The sequence below is a fragment of the Monodelphis domestica genome, chromosome 5 (assembly GCF_027887165.1).
Source record: "Monodelphis domestica isolate mMonDom1 chromosome 5, mMonDom1.pri, whole genome shotgun sequence".
Classification (NCBI taxonomy): domain Eukaryota; kingdom Metazoa; phylum Chordata; class Mammalia; order Didelphimorphia; family Didelphidae; genus Monodelphis; species Monodelphis domestica.
In genome coordinates, this window is record NC_077231.1 from 48,068,537 (window position 1) to 48,090,416 (window position 21,880).

Sequence of the window (21,880 nt, forward strand, 5' to 3'; positions counted from 1 at the left end):
CGCCCTTTGGGAATAGTTCTGTAAACCTTAAAATTTCTTAGGCTTATAAATGTTGGAAATTTCACCATTGGGAAATTTCATACTTGGAAAATTTCTTACTGATAGTCTATTGGAATGTGAACCCCATTGGCATGGGAGGTTCCTCCTCCTCCCTTAAGATTACTTTAGGACAGAAACCTTTTGCTGAACAATGGAAAGGGCTTTGACCTATGCTTAAGCACAGAACAGGAATTTCTTTGAGTCATGATTGATTTTAGAATTGATACAATAGAGATACTTGGAATGACAGAACCAGGTCTTGGAAAATACAATTTCCACCCCACTCAGTCCTAACAGGATTTAGGAAGGGCTGCAGCAAAGGATCAAGATTTAATTATTTGAGAATATGACCTTCAACAGACATGTGCAAAGCCACAGACCTCTGGGCGGTCCTGGGTTAAGCTAGAGCCACCATTGGCACAGGGAAGACATGGACAGTGATTGGTAGATGTGAGAACTGAGGGGCAGGAACTTGGATGGTTTCCTTAAAGAGAGAGGGTCTGAGGACTGAAAGGTTGGTTGGAGAGTTTTGGCTCTGAGTGGTTGGAGAGGTGCTCTGAGAAGCTTGCTCTGAAGGAAGCTGGAGGTGGAGGCCCCTGAGACTGTTTCTCCATTTTGGTCACGTGAGTAATAGGGACTGATCTCCTTTCTTTGCCCCAGCTATCTAAGGGCTTGGGCCTTTTGGCCCAGCCTAAACAGAAGGGGTATTTAAGCCCTATTTCCTTCTCTCCCTTTTCTCTCTCCCTCTCTCTCTCTATCTCTAATACCTTTCTTCATCCTGTTTGTAATTAAACTTTATAAAAGGTTGACTGCTGATGACTTGAGTTTTCATTTAGGAATTACATAGCTGAATTCCTTGGCGACCTTAAATTAATATATATCAATCTTTTAAAGTGATTTCCATGTCACAGTTCCAAATTGCCCTCCAGAATGGTTGGATTAATTGACAACTCCACCAGCAATGAATTAGTGTCCCTATTGGTAAACACTTTCTACAACATCAGAGCCAGCAATTAATTATTGAATTTTAATTCATTTTTTAATTTACTCATTCATACTATATGCAAAGCACTGGTCTACCTGCTGAGGATACAAAGAAAGAAGCAAAAATAAATAGTTCTTGCCCTAGGAAAGGTTACAGTCTGCTAAGAGATTAACATATGTATTTATATATAAACAAAGTAAAAGACATGTAAATGAAATATACGTGCATGTGTGTTTAAAATTTATTTTTGTGTGTGCATGTATAAACATAGATGTACATTTGTATTATTTTATTCATTTATTGATCAATTTGCTTTTATTCATTCATTCTTTTGTTTATTTTTCTCTTATTTAATAAATTTATTTATTTTTGTTTAGTTTTTTTAAACTCTTTACCTTCTGCATTATAATCAATACTATGTATTAGTTCTAAGGCAGAAGAGTGGTAAGGGCTAGACCAGTGATAGGCAACCTTTTGAGCTTGATGTGTCAAAATTTGCTAATTCAAGCCCAAGCAAGTGCTACAAACTTCATCTGTCAATCTTTTTCTTTTGTTAGTTCTGATATTATTCAACACTGAGAATAAGGTCTCACAAAAGTACGTAGAGGGAAAAATTGTGAGTAAAGCCATTGCTATATTTTTCAGGGTGGTAAAGTGTCAGGTAATTGGTTCCAGAGCCCCACCCAGTCTTCCCTCTGGTTCCACCCCACCCTGAACCATCGCTCCCCAGCCAACTGGCCCAGGGGCACAGGGAGAACAGTGGCTACCACACACCAGCCCCAACCACCTGGTACATGACACCCTCTGCTTGCTTGCCACCATGCCCCACCCCTTGCTCCCATGGTCAGCACGTGGAGCAGCCTTACCCCCCGGCTGGGCTAGGGAATGGCCATGGCCATGGCTGCCAGCGAGTGGCTCTCCAGGGGGCTCACAGGCCCTGAGGCACAGTGAGCCCATATGTGGCCAAGTGTCATCAAAAATGGCCACACATGTCAGTGCTGACCCACATGTCATAGGTTTGCCATCACAGGGCTAGGAAATGGGGATTAAGTGGCTTGACCAGGGTCACATAGCTAGGAAGTGTCTCAGGTCAGATTTGAAGCCAAGGCCTCCAGTCTCTAGGTCTAGCTCTCAATCCACTAAATTATCCAGATGACACTCATTCTTTTGTTTATATGACTGCACACACATAAGTAAAGAGCATCTAACTAACAGTCCTGAATAAATTTATATTACCTGGTCCCCACAAACTCCATCCTTCAGTGTACTGAAAGAACTGACAGATTTGACTGCTGAGCCACTGTCAAGTGATATATGAAAGATCATAGATAATAGTGTAGGTAGGTAACACAATATTGAAAAAAGGCAAACATCCTCCCAATTTTTCAAAATGAGCAATGCCTCCAAACTAGAACCCAGTGGGCTAAACTTGAATTTCTGAGATAATTCTGGAAGGGATCTTTAAAGCAAAAGTTGGAGGGCAGCTAGGTGGCCCAGTGGATAGAGGGCCAGGCTTGGAGTCAGAAGGATCTGGGTTCATAACTGGATTCAGATACTTCTTAGCTGTGAGTCCTGGTCAAGTGATAACCTCATTTGGCTAACCTTTCCATTCTTCTGCTTTGGAACCAATATTTGGTATCAATTCTAATACAGATAGTATTTTTAAATTAAAAATTAAAAAACAAGAGATAGTTGGTGGCCATCTAAAAACACAAGCCATGATTACAAAGACCCAAAATGACTTCATCAAGCACAGGTCATGCCAACTTCATTTACATTTTGAACAAGATTACTAAACCAGCAAATGAGGGTAACATGTTGACTATGGTTTGCCTAGATTTTGGTAAAGCAGCACATATTATTATTGAGGAGGAGCTAGAGAGGTACCAGTGTAAGTGAAGATGTGGCATACATGCCCTGGCATCACAGAGGGGACTGCTCCAATCCCTCTCTTCACTGTACCTGAGGACTTTTTTCACATACCCCAACCCTTCTTCCAGTAGACCAAAGTGAGCACTTCCTCCCTCCAATTTCTGGGGTAATGAGGGGGGCTCATAGACAGCTTGAAAGTACTTTGGCCACAAGAACTTGGACACAAGGTTCTCCAACACTGGATTAGCCCATAATATAATCAGATGAACTTAAGCTGTTAGATGACCAGACTCAAAATGAAATTGTTAATGGTTCATTGTCAACATGGCAGGAGATGTCCAGTGAAGTACCCAAGGAATCTGTTCTTGCTTTTGTGCTAATTATCAGTATTAGCAATGAGGTGAATAAAAGCATAGATTTTTAACTGATCCAATATGCAAATGACACAAAGCTAAGAGAGCGATAACTAACACAGAAGATGACAAAGACAGGATCCAAAAGGATCTTAACAGTGTAGAGCATTGAGCTAAATCTAATAAGAAGCAATTCAATAAAGGAGAAATGATTACAATCTTACACAAAAATCAACTTTACAAGCAGAAGACAAGGGAAACACAGATAGAGGATGTTATGAAAAAGACTAAGGGGGATGGAGAGGTTAGGAGACTGCAAGCTCACTGTGTATGAGCAGTCATGATATGACAGCCAAAAATAACGACAATCTTAAGCTGAATTAAGAGGGGCAGAGCTTCTAGGAATAGGGCAATAACAGTCCCTCTTTATTCTGCCCTCATTATACCTCATCTATAGGACTGTGTTCAGTTCTGGGCCCCATAAAAAAATACACATTATCTGGAAAATGTCCAAAGGAGGCCAACCATGAAGGTCCTTGAATACCAAATCATAAAAGGAATTAAATAGGTTTAACTTGTAGAAGAGGAGATGCTGGGGGAGGAGAGGACCATGTGGAGAGTAATGATTGCTTTCTTTAAGAATTTGAAGACCTGCCATGTAAAAGGGAGGCTAGATTTATACCATTTGTCCACAGAAGGCAGAGCCAGAAACAATGGATGAAAGTTGAAAAAAAAAGTAATATTAAGCTAAATGTCAGGAAATGTGTCCTAACAATTTAGAGCTATCCAATGGAAAAACATTATTAAAAAATTACCTGTTCTTTTGTACTGGATACAGTAGTACAATTCACAGGACTACCTGCAATGTATTCTTCCATTCACCATTACTGATTTCCTGGTTATTTTATGAACAAGACCCTCCCATCTCTCAACTACAGCCATTTCATGTGACTGAAACCAGTGCCTGGAATGTTCTCCCTCCTCAATTCTGAGTCCTGACTTCCCAGCTTTCCTTTAAATCCAAATTAAAATCCCACTTTCTACAGGAAGCCTTTCCCAACCCCTCTTTATTCCAGTGCCTTCTCTCAATTAATGGCTGAAAAAAAGTTGTGGTGTATGCTTTTAATGAATACTATTGCACCAGGAAAAATGACAAACAAGATGATCACAAAAACTATTCGAAACCTATCTGAAATGCTACAAAGTGAAGTGAGCAGAACCAGAACATTGTACACAGTAACAACAATGCATGATGATCAATTGTGAATGATTTAACTATTATCTCCAAGGCAAGGATCCAAGACAACTTCAAGGGATTCATGATAAAAAAATATATATCCAGCATCACAGAAGGAGCAGATGGAGTCCAAATGCTGATTGAAACATCTCACTCTTCACTTTATTTCCTTTATGAATTTCCCCTAGTGTAATCAAGCTGTGTCTTATTTCACAACATGACAAACAAGGAAATTTGTATTATATGACAATATATGTACAACATATCATATCACTTGCCTTCTTGTGGGAGGAGAATGGAAGGGAAAAAAGAATAAGATATAAATTTTTGGACATAAATAATGTGAGTATCCAATAAACCTTAATTGATTAATTTAATAATGTGACTGATTGATTGATTGATTGATTGATACTCAGGTAAGGGGTGATTCCCTTTCTTGGAGGTCTTTAAGCAAAACCCAGATAAACACTTGACAGGTATGTTATATTGGAATTCTTTTTGTTTATGGGTTGGACTAGATGGCCATTGAAGTCTTCTCCAATCCTCAAATTATGTGATTATATGTACTATGGGCACACACATTCACACATTTTTTCATAACAAATACAAAGTAATATACAGGGCAGCACATTTGTGGCATTCAGAAGACTTCACGAAGAGGCAAAGACAAAGTTCTTTACAGGTGTGTGAGACAATATGTGGCAATTTTGAGGAGAAAGATGGAATGTTGTGTATAGAAAACACCAATTTGGCATTTTGACTGAAACATAGATGACATGAAAAAGAAGTAATGCAAAATAAACCTGGAAGGGAAGGCTGGAGCCAAATTTTGAAGGCTTTTCAATGATAAGAAAAAATGAGGAAATATATTTACTTTACATCCAAAGACCCACTGGACTCGAGTATTTTATTTACTTTACCATCACTCCCCCCCCCAAAAAAAATTCAGTTAATACTGAAATTAAATAATCTTTCTCAAAAGCAGTCACAGCACACATGGAGATTTTACAGTATACAGACAACAATCCATGTAACAGCATGCTATAATAAAGAGCCAGCCTAGTCAAGTTTAAACTCTCTTCCTAATACATAGTGACTGTATAACCAATGGAAAGTCATTTAAGCTTCCAGAGCCCCAACAATTATAAATTGCAAACCAAATTATATTTTTATCAGGAAATTCACATACCAATGAAATCCTATCATTGTAATAAATCATTATCAATGAAATTAGTCAAAATAAAATAAATAACCCTCATCCCCTACAGCAGCTAAGGCTCCATGGATAGATCACTGGTCCTGAAATCAGGAAGACATCTTCATGAGTTCAAATCCAACCTTATTTACTATGTGACCCTGAGCAAGTCACTTCACCCTGTTTGCCCTCAGGTTCCTATGAACTAGAGAAGAAAATGGGAAACCACTCCAGTATCTTTCCCAAAAAAAATCCCAAATATGGTCATGAAGAGTTGGATACTACTAAAAGGACTGAACATCACCTCAAATCCTTTTTCTAAAATTGAACAAAAACAAAATAACATTTGACCAGTTACAAATCTGTTAACATTCGACCATAAAGATATTCTACAAAAGGGGTTGTCTCTCTCTCTCTCTCTCTCACTCTCTCTCTCTCTCTCTCTCTCTCTATATATATATATATATATATATATATATATATATATATATATGAAAATTGGATGAGATAAAAGAATGTGTTTCACCTAGTGTTTCATCTAGTAGAGTTCACACTGTCCCCGAGATTTTTTTCCAAGATTTTCTAGTTGGATACACTCCAAGAATGAAAATTTCACACCTTTCTTCTCAGTGTCTTAGAAACCATTAAGTCTTTCAAGCCACTAAGGTCACTAATAAGAAAAGTGCGATGTGAATAAAGATTTAGAGGCTTAGTCAATGTCACACAAAGAGATGTCCAAAACCAAAAATACAGCCCAAGTCTCCAAAGCCCAGACCCATGAGACTCTTTCTTTCCCCATTCATCCAGTAAATGTTGCATCATTCTATTGCATTAGACAAAATTGATACTTATTCTGTTTCTTAGAATTTGCTGGGTTTTGTTTGACTTCTCCACGTCCATTGCAAGCTTTGTGTTATTGTTGTCATTTTTGAGTTCTCTCTCCTTTTTAAAGTTCTAGTTTCCATTTACGAATTGGTTGATGCTTTGTTAATAAGATTCCTGAAAATTGGAGGCTTAAACTTTGCCAAGAAATTGAACCCGTTTTCCAGACATTTAATCCCTCTGGGAAATAGAAGGCTCTACTGGAATTCTTTGAAATAGTGTCACAACCAAATTCTTGTGGAGGTATTTGGGGCCTAGTCTAATGTCGTGTTCATTCAGTTGTGTCTTTTGGCTTTGCCATGACTGTTCAGACAGCATTGACAGAAATGACTTATTTGGGCCTCACCTTCCCTGGCAAAGATGACTAGGGTTGTCTAATTACTCTTCTTGTTCTTATGCTTTTCTAACATCTCTGGAATTGGCATTTATGTTCCTTTGTAATTCCTCTTTGCCATTTTATAGTGCATTTCTTGGCTCATTATCTTCATTCTGTCTACTTGGTTTCACTGATTGCATCTGACAGCTAGATGGAACCTTGGATCCATTCACTGTGGAAAATAATGATTTATGTGGTAGATTTCACATTAAATTTCATTTCAGAAATTCCAGGCCTGGAAAGTAAAGGGATGAATGCTTTCCTTTTATTTTCTTTTATTTTAAAAATGTTATTGATCATGTTTAATTTACTCTTTCACTTTCAAATTTATCCATCTCTATTTCCTTACCCAGGGATCATCTTGTGCAATTAAGAAAAAAACTTAAACTCTTAAACTTAAAAAAAACTTGAACCTTAAAAACTTGAAAAACTCAAAACTTAAATACTCAAATAGATCTTTGATCTTATCAATTCAAAATTGAAGTTTATACCCTATTTATTTGAGCCCTTTCTCTGTGACCCTCATCCATGTCTTCCTAAAAGTTGACCACAAGTTTATATTCAGTATGGAATTTTGGAAGAGAAAAGTTCAAACAAAACTAACCAGGACATCAACTGAGTATTAGAGTGAATGCAATACTCCACACTCATAGTAGCAAAACCATCCACACATGCCAATATAAAGGATGTAGGAAGGTACATTTTTCCCCTCTCTTGTGGGGTCAAACTTGATGGAGTTTTCAAGATTAATTGCATATTGTTTAGTTTCACTTTTCTTCTTCTATTTAGTTTTTGTTTTATGTATATATTTTAATTTTCTGGTCCCATTTACTTGGCATGTATTCATAAACTTTTCTAATGCATCTCTACCTTCTTCATATTGTTTCTCACTGTATTTAGTATTATTAGTACTAGTAATTATTAGCACTCATCATTTTTAATTAATTTAAAATTTTAAGTATTTTATTTATATTAATTACATGTAATGTTATATATAAAAATTTTAAATTTAATTAAAATATTACTAGTACTAGTAATTATTAGTACATAGTAATTAGAATTATTTCATTGTATCATGTATCAGTTTGTTTATTTAGCCAATCCCTATCCACTTGGGCATCTACTTTTCTGTTCTTTTTTTTTTTAAGCCTTAAATTCCATTTTAGAATTGTCACTAAGTATTGGTTCCAAGACAGGAGGGCTAAGCAATGAGGGTTAAGTGACTTGCCCAGGGTCACATAGCTAGGAAGTATCTGAAGCCAGATTTGAACCTAGGAACTCCCATCTCTAAGTCTGACTCTCAATCCACTGAGCCACCTATCTGCCCCGCATACATTAAGTTTTCAATTATAAAAAAAAGTCACATGTATACAACCAAAAGATCTGAATCTCACTGGAGATCCCCCTATTAGAACTTAGCTTCATATTGGTAAACTTGTTTTTAAATATTTTGTTAAATATATTTCAGCATTCTTAAGTTTTCTTGCTAGTCCTATACATTTTATGCATTTATGAGAAAGGATCTATATTTGCTTGACCTGACTGCCAAGGGATTTGGTGCACTAAAAAAAAATAATAATAATAAATAAAAAGCTTATTTTAAAATATCTCATGAGCCAGGAAGACTGATCTAACATTTTAATGCTTTCATCATACGAGATTCATTTGTCCTGATATAACTAAAAGTCTTCTAGATGTTCTTCAGTGCCTCAGAAGTTCTCAAAGCAGAAACTGCTTTCCAAAAGGCACTTGAATCCTCCATGTGGTCAAGATCTGAAGGTGGTTTGATATGCTGTTTTTAATTTGTGGCTCTCCAGATTCATTTTTTTCCCCTTAAGCTCTGTGACCTACGACATTAGAGTCAGACTGGAAAGCCAGCCAATTTCCTTAGCTAGAAATAACCAATACACTTTTATCAAGAAAATGCTGATTTTCCACTTGACTTCAAACCAATTATTGCCCTATGTATATCTTATACACATGCTCTATGATATCCTATCTAATTATAAGGTAGGTACTATAATTACTTCCATTTCACAACCAAGACAGTTGAGAGTAAGAGTTGGTAAATAGTGAATAAAGTCAGACCCACAAATGGGAGATTCTGGGTTCAAATCTAACCTCATACACCTCCTAGCTATGTGACCCTAGGCAAGTGTTCAGATTAAAATTCTCTGCATACTGTGTATTAAATTAAAATTATTCATTAAATAGCAAGAAGCAGGATGGAGAAAGAAAAAGCAGTTACATGGCCAGTTGCCTAGTTAATTGGACCTGGCTACTCACCTTGAATCTCCATTCATTCCCATTGCTTGGCTTGATCCATAACTTATACCCACCACCAAAATCGTTTTCACTTTTTCTGGGTCTGCTCAATCGGACAGATCTGATCTCAGTCTGTGTCAGAGGTGAGTCTTCTGGATTCCAGGAGTCATGCAAGACAAAGAGGACAAGCAGTCTCCCAGGTCAGGCATGCATCCTCCTTATCCAGATAAACCTCAGATCTTGTTTTTAATCTATTCAAAGGATGGGAGTGAGACTGAAATGAATTTTCAAACTTAAAATGACACTTTCCTTTCAAAAAGGAAAGAGGGGTGTAGATTAAATTCTCACAAATTGCTTAGCATCAATTACCTATTCCATACCCTTCTTCTGCCTTGGAATTGAATTTAGCATCAATTCTAAGACAGAAGGTAAGGTTTTTTTTTAAGAAGTTTTTCAGACTTCTGCAAGAATATTCATAGCTAAGTTGGAGTCAAGGTGGCAGCCTAGAAGCAACAAAAGTTCAGACCTCTGAATACCCTTCCTTACCAATTACAAACTAAATGCTCCTAGGGGACTGAAAATCAAACCTAACAACAGGAAAGAGTTATTTAGTGCCATAACCATTGAACTACCAAAAACCTTTTTTTGCTGAATTAGAAAAAACCATAATAAAAGTTCATTTGGAAGAACAAATGATCAGAAATTATGAAAAAAAATGCAAAGGAAGGAGGACTTACTGTCCCAGATCTCAAACTATACTATAAAGCAGCGGTTATCAAAACAATTTGGTACTGGCTAAGAGACAGAAAGGAGGATCAGTGGAATAGACTTGGGGTAAGTGACCTCAGAAAGGCAGTCAATGATAATCCCATTGATCCCAGCTTTTGGTACCAAAACCCACTATTTGATAAAAACTGCTGGGAAAATTGGAAGATGGTATGGGAGAGATTAGGTTTGGATCAACATCTCACACCTTACACTACCAAGATAAACTCAGAATAGGTGAATGACCTGAATATAAAAAAGGAAATTATAAGCAAATTAGGTGAACACAGAATAGTATACTTATCAGATCTTTGTGAAAGACTTTAAAACCAAGCAAGAGCTAGAAAAAAATTACAAAATGTAAAATCAATAATTTTGATTACATCAAATTAAAAAGATTTTGTACAAACAAAACTAATGCATCCAAAATTAGAAGGGAAGCAATAAATTGGGAAACAATCTTCATTACAAAAACCTCTGAAAAAAGGTCTTAATTACTCAAAATTATAAAGAGCTAAACCAATTGTACAAAAAAATCAAGCCATTCTCCAATTGATAAATGGGCAAGGGACATGAATAGGCATTTTTCAGTTAAAGAAATCAAAAATTTTAATAAGCACATGAAAGTATTCTAAATCTCTTATAATCAGAGATGCAAATCAAAACAACTCTGAGGTAATCACCTCACACCTAGCAGATTGGCTAACATGACAACAAAGGAAAGTAATTAATGTTGGAGGGGATGTGGCAAAGTCTGGGCATTAATGCATTGCTAGTGGAATTGTGAATTGATCCAACCATTCTGGAGGGCAATTTGGAATTATTCCCAAAAGGTGCTGTCTGCCCTTTGATCCAGCCATAGCACTGCTGGGTTTGTACCCCAAAGAAATAATTAGGAAAAAGACATGTATAAAAATATTCATAGCTGCGCTCTTTGTGGTGAAAACAATTGCTTGAATACATGGGTCAAAGGGATATGGTTGGGGATGTAGACTCTAAATGAACATCCTAGTGTAAACATCAACAACATGGAAATATTTTCTGATCAAGGACCCAAGTAATACCCAATGAAATTGTGCGTCGGCTACAGGAAGGGTGGGTGGAGGGGAGGGAGGGAAATAATGCGATTCTTGTAACCAAGGAATGTTCTAAATTGACTAAATAAATTCAAATAAAAAAAGAATATTCATAGCTGTGCTTTTTGTGGTGGCAAAAAAAAATGGAAAATGAGGGGATGCCCTTCAATTGGGAAATGGCTGAATAAGATTATGGTATATGTTGGGTGATGGAATACTTTTGTGTTCAAAGGAATAATGAACTGGAGGGATTCCATGTGAACTGGAACTGATGCAGAGTGGGAGGAGCAGAACCAAGAGAATGTTATACACAGAGACTGATAGTCTGTGGTACAATTGAATGTAATGAACTTCTCCATTAGTGGCAATGCAGTGATCCTGAACAACTTGGAGGGATCTATAAGAAAGAACACTATCCATATCCAGAGGAAACACTGTGGGAGTAGAAACACAGAAGAAAAACAACTGCTTGATCACATGGGTAGAGGGCATATGATTGGGGATGTAAACTCTAAATGAACAACCTAATGCAAACACCAACAACATGGAAATAAGTCACCTTTGATCAAGGTTACATGTAATACCCAGTGGAATTGAGCATCAGCTATGGGAAAGGTGGGAGGAGGGAAGTGGGGGAAAGGATACGGATTCTTGTAACCAAGGAATAATGTTCTAAATTGATGAAATAAATAACTTACAATGAAAAAATAAAAAGTTACCAAGTGACCTGCCAAGGATCATATAGCTAACAAATTTATGTTTATTAGTGTTGAAGACTCCAGTCTTTCCAATGAATCTCATGCTTTTTCAATGGATCACTACAGTGATGATTTATTCATCACCAAACACACATCAAAAAAGGTCAGCCATTGTATGAGATAGTCTTTATCTCCAGTCAGAGGGCCTCAGTTCAAATACTGTCTTCTTATATTTATTCTCTAAGTAACTTTAGACAAGTCACAGACTTCTTGAGAATCAGTGTTTCTCATAGGCAACAAGATGGGACTAATGGATCAGGTAGGTGACTTCTGCTATGCCTTCAGTTTCCTAATTTATCTCTAAAAGAGATAAAAGGAAATGGGAGGAAAGCTACTAGATTAAGAACAGAAAGAGGCATTGGATAGAGGAAAGATAGATTGGAGAGCAGTTAGGGGTGTAGTGGGTAGCGCTGGAATTGGGTTTAAATCTAGTTTTAAGATGCTTCTCAGCTATGTGATCCTGGGCAAGTCATTTAACCCTGTTTGCTTCACTTTCTTCATTTGGAAAATGAGCTGGAGAAGGAAAAGGCAAACCATTTCAGTATCTTTGCCAAGAAAACTAAAATGGGGTCACAAAGAATCAAACACAACTGAAACTAAACAAAGAGAGAGTAGGGTAGAACAGCTGAAAGTTCTCTTATACTTTCAATGAATTGGGAGTCAGGGGGCCCAAATTGGAATACTGGTGACCACCAGCCATTCATATTAAGGGTAAGTAATTTAATCTCTCCAGAGTTCAGTTTTTATCATTCAAAAAATGGAGGCAGATAGGACAGATTAGGAGACCTCTAAGGTTCCTTTCAAAACTAAGTCTATGATACTATTAACTGGAGATTCAAGAAATCAAGGCCTGAATCTAGTAAGTAATTTTATTACCCTTAGTAAATCATTTGATGTTTGTGCTCTTCAGTTGTCTCCTCTGTAAAATGAGAGGCCTATACTATTCATTTCATTTGTAAAAGTCATCGCAGCTATGGGAAGGGTAGGGGCAGGGGAAGGAGGGAAATAATGATTCTTGTAACCAAGGAATAATGTTCTAAATTGACTAAATAACTCAATTTAAAAAATAAAAATCATCCCAATGTAAACATTATGTGAATCTAAACTTAAATAATTGCCTATTGCAGGAGAGGAAAGCCTTTTCTGCTTCAGGAATTTCAGCCACAGAGTCAATCCAACCTCCTTACATTAAATATTTCAAACCATGAAAGGAAAAAATATGATTGTTTCAGAAAAGCTCAGATTTATACCTTCAACTAATTGTTCTGTTATTTGGAGACTTAAAATTGCTCTACTGGGTAACTTGAGATGAACATTTAAAACATTACCACTCGAATACAATGATCAGAGAGAGAAATGTCAATTAAAACAAATTGTGTTTTATTCTAAATAAAAATATACATCAATATCATTTGTTCCTATGTCACACAACTCTTAAAAGACATCTGGTACACAACGAAAGGTATCCATGCTTTCTGCAAAACGGAATATTTTTACAAATCGGCTACTATTTGACAAAACTGTACAGTTTTCTTTTGTTTAGTTTTTAAGCAGAGCAAATTGTGAAAAGGACGATTTGGTAGGCAACAGTGTAACTCCTGCCGTTTTAGTTTGCACCAATCTGGCGCCATAAAACATAAGAAAAGATCAGGCCAAGTATCTAGAAAAAAAAAAAAGAAGCATTGCATTATGTGATAGTTTTGAAAATCACTGGTTCCAATAAGTTACACTGTTATAGAATAATAGAATACAAAGAAACAAGCAACAACCTTTGATAAGTAAGGAAACCTTGTCCTCGTCTTGCCACCTCCTAGTCATCTCTACACCATACTGTCACACTTACCAAACTCTCCTTCCAGCTTATGCCCTCATCTCCCCAAACTAGAATATAAGCTCTTTTGAAGGCGGTCTCAATTGTTTCATTTCCATTATCTCTAGCCCTTAGCAGAGTGAGTAGAATAGTGTATAGTAAATGTTTTAGCTATTTATCTGTCCAACTACCTACCTATCATCTCTCTCTATCATCTTTCATATCTTATCTATTTTTCCAACTATTTATCTGTCTGCCATCTTCCTATCTACTTAAACATACATCTAAGAGAATCGTCATTACAACATGTGAGCCAAATGATCAACTAATCTCCTCAAGAAGATTCTTCTGCCCTTGTCCCAAATAGAGAAACCTGCCATTTCCCAAGTCAATCCATTCTACTTCTGGAAAGCTCCAATTAATAAGGAGTTTTTCTAGTCATACATCCTATCCAATATTCCAAGTTCCATTCAAAAGAACCAGTCTAGTCCCTCTAATGCGTGATAATCTTTCAAATGCTTAAAAATGATTGTATTGGGCACTACTGTACTGATCTCACTCAAAACCATTCTGAATGGGGGCAGCTGGGTGGCTCAGTGGATTGAGAGCCAGCCCTAGAGATGGGAGGTACTAGGTTCAAATCTGGCCTCAGCCATTTCCTAGCTGTGTAGCCCTGGGCAAGTCACTTGACCCCCATTGCCTAGCCCTTACCACTCTTCTGCCTTGGATCCAATACACAGTATTGACTCTAAGACAGAAGGTAAGGTTTTAAAAAAAAAAACATTCTGAGGATTGGCAATCCTCAATCAAACAGGATAGACAATACATGTTGATAATTTATCTCTTCAGAACAAATGTCTTCAATTAGTCAAGTGATTCCTATAGGAGTGGTAGGCACTATTATGTCACTTCCTGTTCTTCCAACTTGGCCTCCTTATATTTCCAGAATGGAAGGTAGACATACAAAGGACCACAGATTTAGAACTAGAAAAGACTTCAGAAATTATCCAGTCCAATTCTCTCATTTTAAAGGTGGAAAAACTGAGGTCAAGAGAAATTGAGTGATTTGTTCAGAGTAACAGCTTAAAGACAGAACAGACCAGGGTCCAAACTCAAGAGCCTAAGACTCCAAGCTCAGTTTTCCAAGTTCATTGTATCTAGTCATAACCATTTACTACCCCAGATATCAGATCAATACCTTCCTCTGGGAAGTCTACTCTCAGCCCCTCCCCCAGACTTTTATCTTTCCTGATCCAGAGTTAGAGGAACATAAAAACAGCCAGAAAGGATCTCAATTGGGGCAGCTGGGTGGTTCAGTGGACTGAGAGCCAGGTCTAGAGATGGGAGGTCCTGAGTTCAGATCTGGCCTCGGACACTTCCTAGCTGTGTGATCCTGGACAAGTCCCCATTGGCTAGCCCTAACTACTCTTCTGCTTTGGAATCAATACACAGGTGCTAATGAAGTAACAGGGGCCCAGCAAGAACTAGCTTTTTTATGTTTGTAAATTAGTGAGGATTGAGTAACCTTTTCTGGTCCATAAGGTATATTCAGAAGTTCATCCAGATGAACCCATGCTCTTTTTATTCTAAGGTAGAGGGTTTGGAATGGGGTTGCAATATTTTACTTAATGAGTTTTTTGCTTTAACCAAAAAGAAAATCTCATGGGCAAGAGGAAATGACCCCTGTCCTGCCTCAATGTTCATTTTCTTTTTTAAAATCAAGGAGATAAAAATTGTAATGTTCTCTCTTGACTCACTTTCAATTGGAAAGGACAATTGAGATTAAGAACAAAGGTGAAGTCTAAACTAATTCTTTGTTTTCATTATTGCTATCACATGAAGTAGGCTCATCCCCCAAAGTGCAAGATAAAGCGATGAGAAATAATTACACTTACCTCAACCACTGCCACTCCAAATGCAACCCCAGCAACAATCACCATATTTTTCTTCAGGTAATTAATAATATGCTGACCACATGACTGTAAAAGTAAACGGTTAATATTACAAAGGATTTTCTTATATATTCACCTTATTGGTAAAGAGATAGATTCTATGGCTAATCAAGGATGGGTTGCAATCTACATTGCTGGAAGGAGAACCTCCATAGATAAGATCATAAATCCACTGGAAAATTGTAGCAATGTAATAGAGTAGAATTGAAGTTCATCCAAGTGAATAAGTGTAGTTTTTCAATCCAGTGTCTTCAATAGGATGTACTTAAAACATTTTTCATTGAGACTAAAACTCTACAGAAATGCACTGGCACAAAGTCAAATTAATTATTAAAAAGGAAAGAGCTGTGCTATTTCTTAGATTATCTCCCATCCATCCCGTCTATATCTTGTTTTCCTCTACAGTATTCCCAAGCCTTCGCTGCCTCCCAGTCTCCAGGGCTTAGTTTTCAAAGTCCTCAGAATGGCAGTCAATTTGTTTGCTCAGCCAATCATGTTATTCCCTTCTGAAGCAATAAAAGAAATATTCAGTCTTTTGTAAAAAAGTCATAGGAAAATCTAACACCTTATTTGTACTTCTTTGCACTTTGTGGGATTGTAGAAAAACTCGTTACTCTTCTGTTATGTGATGCTTATCTCTTTTTTTCCTCTAAAATTACAATTCTAATGTGGTAGGTGGCCACAATGCTTGCAAGTAGGGTAAGATGGAATCAGCTTTGGGGGATGGGATGGTGATTTTTTTTCATGTTTGAGTGTGGGAGCTGGAGCCAAGTAAAATATGGTACCCCTGTGCAACAGACCCAGGCATTTTTAACCCAGAGATTAGTATAGCTATACTTGATTTTTTAAAAACTGGGCAATATTCCATTTGATTTTTAAATGCCCCTCCCTACAGGACTGAGATAATCTTCATCCCTTCATATAATTTGTTTTCCCATTTGCATGGAATCCACAATTTAGAAAACTGTTACATCATCCAAGAGTAAACTAGAAGACTAATGAACATTATCAAAAAGGAATCACATTTTCATTTCCTAGACAGCTGGGTTATCCTTGAAAAAATTAAAAACAAAAACAAAACAAACATGAATTATGATTATTCCAAGATTTATAGTTTTCCAGACTTCTCAACTGACACAAGGCAGATGGAAATATTTTGTGAATTTATGACTTGCCTTTTGGAGAAGTGATTTATCAGTGAGACTATATTCAACTGAATTATGTGTGAACTTATAGGGTGTTTTCTCTTTTTTTTAAATGGTAGTAGATCATTATAGAGGTGTTCAAAATCTTAGAGAAGGAATTTCTAAGGAATAAATCTTTAACAGGAGAAAAACAGCATTATGAAAACTCTATGTTCTTGCTTTCCCAAGAACCTAGCTAGAAACTGCTAAATAAGCCTATATTTACTGGCAGAACTTAGTCTTCCTTTAGAAATGTTTTCCCACAAAAATGGGTGGTAGGAGTAGGAAAATGGTCATGTGCTACTGAAATTCAGGCTCCCTTGTGAGTTACTATAGTTAAGGGCAGCAGTAGTAAGTTCTTCAGGAAAAATCCAACTAATGTCCTGATAAGAGCAAATAAGAAGGTTGGAATCATTTTATTAAATGTTTTTCTTTTCCACACTCAAGCTTTCTGTCATTCCTATTTCTCAATCCTCCATCAGGGTTGCCAGTACTGGGAAAGATACCAGTGCCAAATGTAACCTTCCGACGTTATGGAATATAATTTTATTAATATCAGTTATCAATCTATTTAAAGGATCTCATACATCTAGCTTTGTACTATAACCATCAAGAAAGCAGCAGAATTCCCCAGAGTTTCCTAGGCCAACATTTTCCTCAATAGTTTCCTAAATTGGGAGTTAGGTCAGTCAATGACTGTCAAGGGCCAAATGAATGTGCTGAAGCTCAAATTCTACATATGTGCAAAAATCCTGCTCAATTTTTTCTAAGAATCAATGATTATTTCCTTAAAGTAAATTTTGAAGTTTGCAAAGGACCAATTTCTCCTTTGTTCTAAAGTTATGCAGCAAAAACCTTGAAGCAAGATAGCAATAGAGATGAGTGCAGAGAAGACTAAACCTTTTCTCAGTTTATTTTTAATCTTCCTCTTCCTTCCTGTTGTAGAAAACATCTATAGTATTGTCCAAAGGTACCTGGAGAAATCGGCTACATTCATTTTTTCCTTAGTATTATGAATATTCTTGATCTTTCCAAAAATACTCCTAATTTAGAACCACTGTTTGAACCAAGTTTTTTTTCCCCTTTAGGATGAGTATTTTCACATTAAAAAAAAGGAATAAAAAGCTATTTACTCACAATAACAAATTATCTGGTTCTTACCTCTCTGTAAACATGTTTTCCCTGATAGTCTACACAATCATTAAGCACAGAGCTTGTACATTCACATGATCCACCATACTTGTCGAAGTTCTTTCCCCAGTCAGCTGCTCCTCTGATCAAGCCACAGCACTTAAACTTTGAGATAAAAAGGGAGATTAAAGGTTACCTCTGCAACTAGTTCCGTCTCTCTTATACCACCATAACCCTATTCCATTCCATTATGATCATTCTTTTACTCATTGTTCCTTCAACATTTACATATTTACATAACTGGGAACCTATTCATCTCTCTTCCAAATCCATGCCTTTATGTGAAATCTCAATCTACTTCCAGACTCCAGACCTGGTGCCCTATCCATCCGCTATGCCACCTAGCTGCCCCATTCTCAGTCAACTTCAAGGCTCTACTGAACCTTTCCTAGTCCTACTATTGTGCGAGGTCCTTTCTTTTAACAACAAATAGCAACTTTAATTTCCCTATATTTCCTATATATTTATATAATATATATATTCATATATTATACATATATGCATATTACATATGCACATATTTGCCTTCTCCACCTAAAATGTAAGCTCCCTGAGGACAGAAACTTTCATTTCATTAACTTTCATTTCATTTTGGTCTACCCAATACCTAACACAGTGCCAGGCATACAGTAAGGGCTGGACAAATTCTTTTTGATTGGTCAGTATATGCATAATTACAGAATATAGCCAGTCAATAAATTAACACTTAAGAGCTGAGGCACTATGCTAAAAACTCAGGATACAAAAAAAAAAAAAGATAAGATAGTCCCTGCCCTCAAGGAGCTCCTAATCTAATCAGACTATCCTATAATTTGTATGGAAATTCTGGTCCTACTCTAGAAGTACACATGGTAGAAATTTAAAAGCAGAGAAGCATCCTTTGCCTCATCTCCCAGGATCTTCAGTAAAGTTCTCCAATTACCTTCTTTTGCATTTTCTCCAAGTTCTTTTGAAATGTCTGAGACTGAGGATCATCTTTGCTCAAAGTCATCACTTCATGCTCAAAACTCTTTTTAAAAGCTTTTTCAATCTGTACATTAAAATAAGGTATAAAAAGTGAGCCGGGACAGTGGGTTAACACTACAGGTTTTGCTAGTTAGCAAAGTATCATATATCTTCTACAAACTCACCTTAGTTTTGAAGGACAGTCCTACCACACCTGCTACAATCTGAATAATCACAATCACAAGTAATCCAACGAAAAACTGGAAGAAAGAAAACAGAAAATGATATTCCCATTTCATCCAATAACTATCCAAGATCATTCTAACCTGATGACAATATCACTTCATGGTCAAGCCAGGACAGTATCAGTCAACAGATAGCATATTATAACAAATCTATTACTTCTCCTTTCCTTCTATTGATGCTAAAAAAAAAATAGGGGGAAAGGGAGCTATTTAATTTCTTGGCAATACTTTTGAAAAGAAGAGGAAGTTGAAAGAGCATAGTATCTGGCCCATAAGAAATGTTTGTTGAATGACTGGCAGTTCTCAGAATAGCTCAACAAAGAGAAGGTTGAAAATGTGAGCCAAACTTTGGGAATTAGATTGGAAAAATGAAATTCAAAGATACTCCTCCCCTCCCTTCTCCAACATTTGCACAGTTCACTAAAATAAGGCATGTTTGCATAAAAATTATTTGTGGTCGATAAAATTATAAAAGACAACTCCTTAAACCCAAAAAGATGGAAGAGAAAGCCACATTTCCCCTTCCCCATGAAGAGGCTTTATCCTATCAAAAAAGCAACAAAGAGGGGGCAGTTGGGTAGCTCAGTGGATTGAGAACCAGGCCTAGAGATAGGAGGTCCTAGGTTCAAATCTGACCTCAGCCACTTCCTAGCTGTGTGACCCTGGGCAAGTCACTTGACCCCCATTGCCTAGCCCTTACCACACTTCTGCCTGGAAGGTAAGGGTTTAAAAAAAAAAAGCAACAAAGAATTTAATTTAACTCTTTCCTTACCTATATCATAATAAGCCCTGGAACAACAAGAATTAAATCTTATAAGAGAATATCTCTCTTAGTGGATAAGCAATTAAAATATTTCTCAATTAACTTAGGGCAAGAAGGTAGCACTAGGCCTGAAATTAGAAAGATTCATTTTCTCAAGTTCAAATCTGGCCCCCAAAACTCACTAGCTGTGTGATTCTGGGAAAATCACTATCTGTTTTCCTCAGTTTTCTCATCTGTAAAATGATCTGGAGAAAGAAATAGCAAACCACTCCAATATCTTTGGTAAGAAAATCCCAAATGGAGCCAGAGTTGGACACCACTGAAGAACTGAATAACAACAACAACAAATGCAGAGGGGAATGAATAACAATTGAGATCAGAAGCTATATTTGAAGCCCAGCTTTGAGATTTTTTGCATTAGAGGCACTGACTGGGTGAGTCAATTTTGAATCTCAGTTTCATCATCCATAAAATGAAGTAACAGGACTATATGTACTTTGAACTCCCTTTTAGCCCTAAATCTAAAATCCTATGATCTCCTGCAAATGGCTTTATCTTTTCCTCCTAAATTACATCTTTTTAAGCTTGCTATAATATTCTAAGATTTAAAATCTTTTTAAATGATCTATATTGAAAGTTGATCCTTACAATAACCCTAGGAGGTGGTCCAGGCTATAGTTATCCCTGTCTTACAATTGAAGAAACTGAGGCAAAGAGGTTAATTGACTAGCCCAGGGATACCCAACTAGTGTCTGAGGATAGATTTGAACTTGCATCTTCCTGATTCCATCACTGTATCCACTATACCATGTAGCTAAAACCTAGGACATAGGACCAAAGACAGTTTTCACAGGTCTCTCTTTCTATATGAAAGATCTCCTTAGATATCTCAACTTCCACATTCTGTCCTTAAATGCCGACTTCAAGGGCAGTATTGATCTTGACAAGTTCCTAAGGACTAAGAAAGTTGAAATTAATCAGATTTCCCAAAATCCATTGCAAAGATTGGGGCCTTGAAACCTACCAAGAGCAGCATGCAACGATTTTCCTTCAAAGCACCACAGCATCCCAGGAAACCAAGGACCATGATAATGGTACCCACAGCTATCAAGAGATTTGCAGCTGTATGTGTATTCATTCCAGATGCTTCTCCACGAATGATCTAAAAACAAAGACAATTTAGTGACAAATATGCCAAGCAATCCCTCTAACACTCTCCCCACCCCCCAAAAAATCTCTTAGGTAGTAGAAAGCTGGAACTGGGGTCAGGAAGAATTGAACTTATATCTGGACTCAGATAATTAATTACTAATCCTGCAACCTTGATCAAGTTGCTTAATTTGATCTGTATGGCTCATTTTTCTCAACTACAAAAAGGCAAATATTAAATATAAACAAAATTTAAAATGAAAATAAATATAAAAAATATAAAGGTTAGTTATTACTCATCACCATTATTGCTGGAAGCTGGATAGAAAAGGCTGCATAATATTCATGGGAAGACTGAGAGCAAGTTAATTTCACTATAGTTAATATAATTTTTAATTTGTATGATCTGTAGCTTTCAGTCATATTTTAGTTTGTTTTTTTTTTTAGTATGTTCAACATCAGCACAATGTTAAGATTAAATGACTGAATTCATGAGTCGATGAGCAAAATTAAAAGAAAAAAACTTTTATAGAAACAGAAAATAGTGGAGAAAAAATGTTAGATCAGGAGTTCAAATCCAGCCTCAGACTATCTCTGTGACCCTGGATGAGTTAATCTGTTTGCCTCAGTTTCTTCATCTATAAAATAGGGATGATTACAGTACCTAACCTCCCAGGGTTGTTGTGAGGATGAAATGTGATAACATTTGTAAAGTACTTTGAACACTTTAAAGCACTGTACAAATGTTACCTTGCTGGATAAAAACAGCAAAGAGATACAAACAAAAAAAGATTTCTGCTGGCAATTCTCCCTGATCCCATCTTAACTGGGATAGACT

At 36.7% G+C, this 21,880-nt stretch overlaps 1 protein-coding gene across 1 annotated transcript in view; it reads right to left on the minus strand.

The window, feature by feature from the left end:
- Nucleotides 1-13,166: 13,166 nt before the first annotated feature.
- The window catches only part of TSPAN8 (tetraspanin 8), a 31,612-nt gene continuing 22,898 nt past the window's right edge, over nucleotides 13,167-21,880 (minus strand). The window contains exons 4-9 of the mRNA XM_007503049.3: nucleotides 20,918-21,055; nucleotides 19,071-19,145; nucleotides 18,863-18,970; nucleotides 17,911-18,045; nucleotides 15,509-15,592; nucleotides 13,167-13,463 (exon numbers count right to left, since the gene is read on the minus strand). Of these exons, the coding sequence (XP_007503111.1) occupies nucleotides 13,410-13,463; nucleotides 15,509-15,592; nucleotides 17,911-18,045; nucleotides 18,863-18,970; nucleotides 19,071-19,145; nucleotides 20,918-21,055 (594 nt within the window). The 3' untranslated portion in view covers nucleotides 13,167-13,409. The remainder of the gene's footprint in view (nucleotides 13,464-15,508; nucleotides 15,593-17,910; nucleotides 18,046-18,862; nucleotides 18,971-19,070; nucleotides 19,146-20,917; nucleotides 21,056-21,880) is intronic.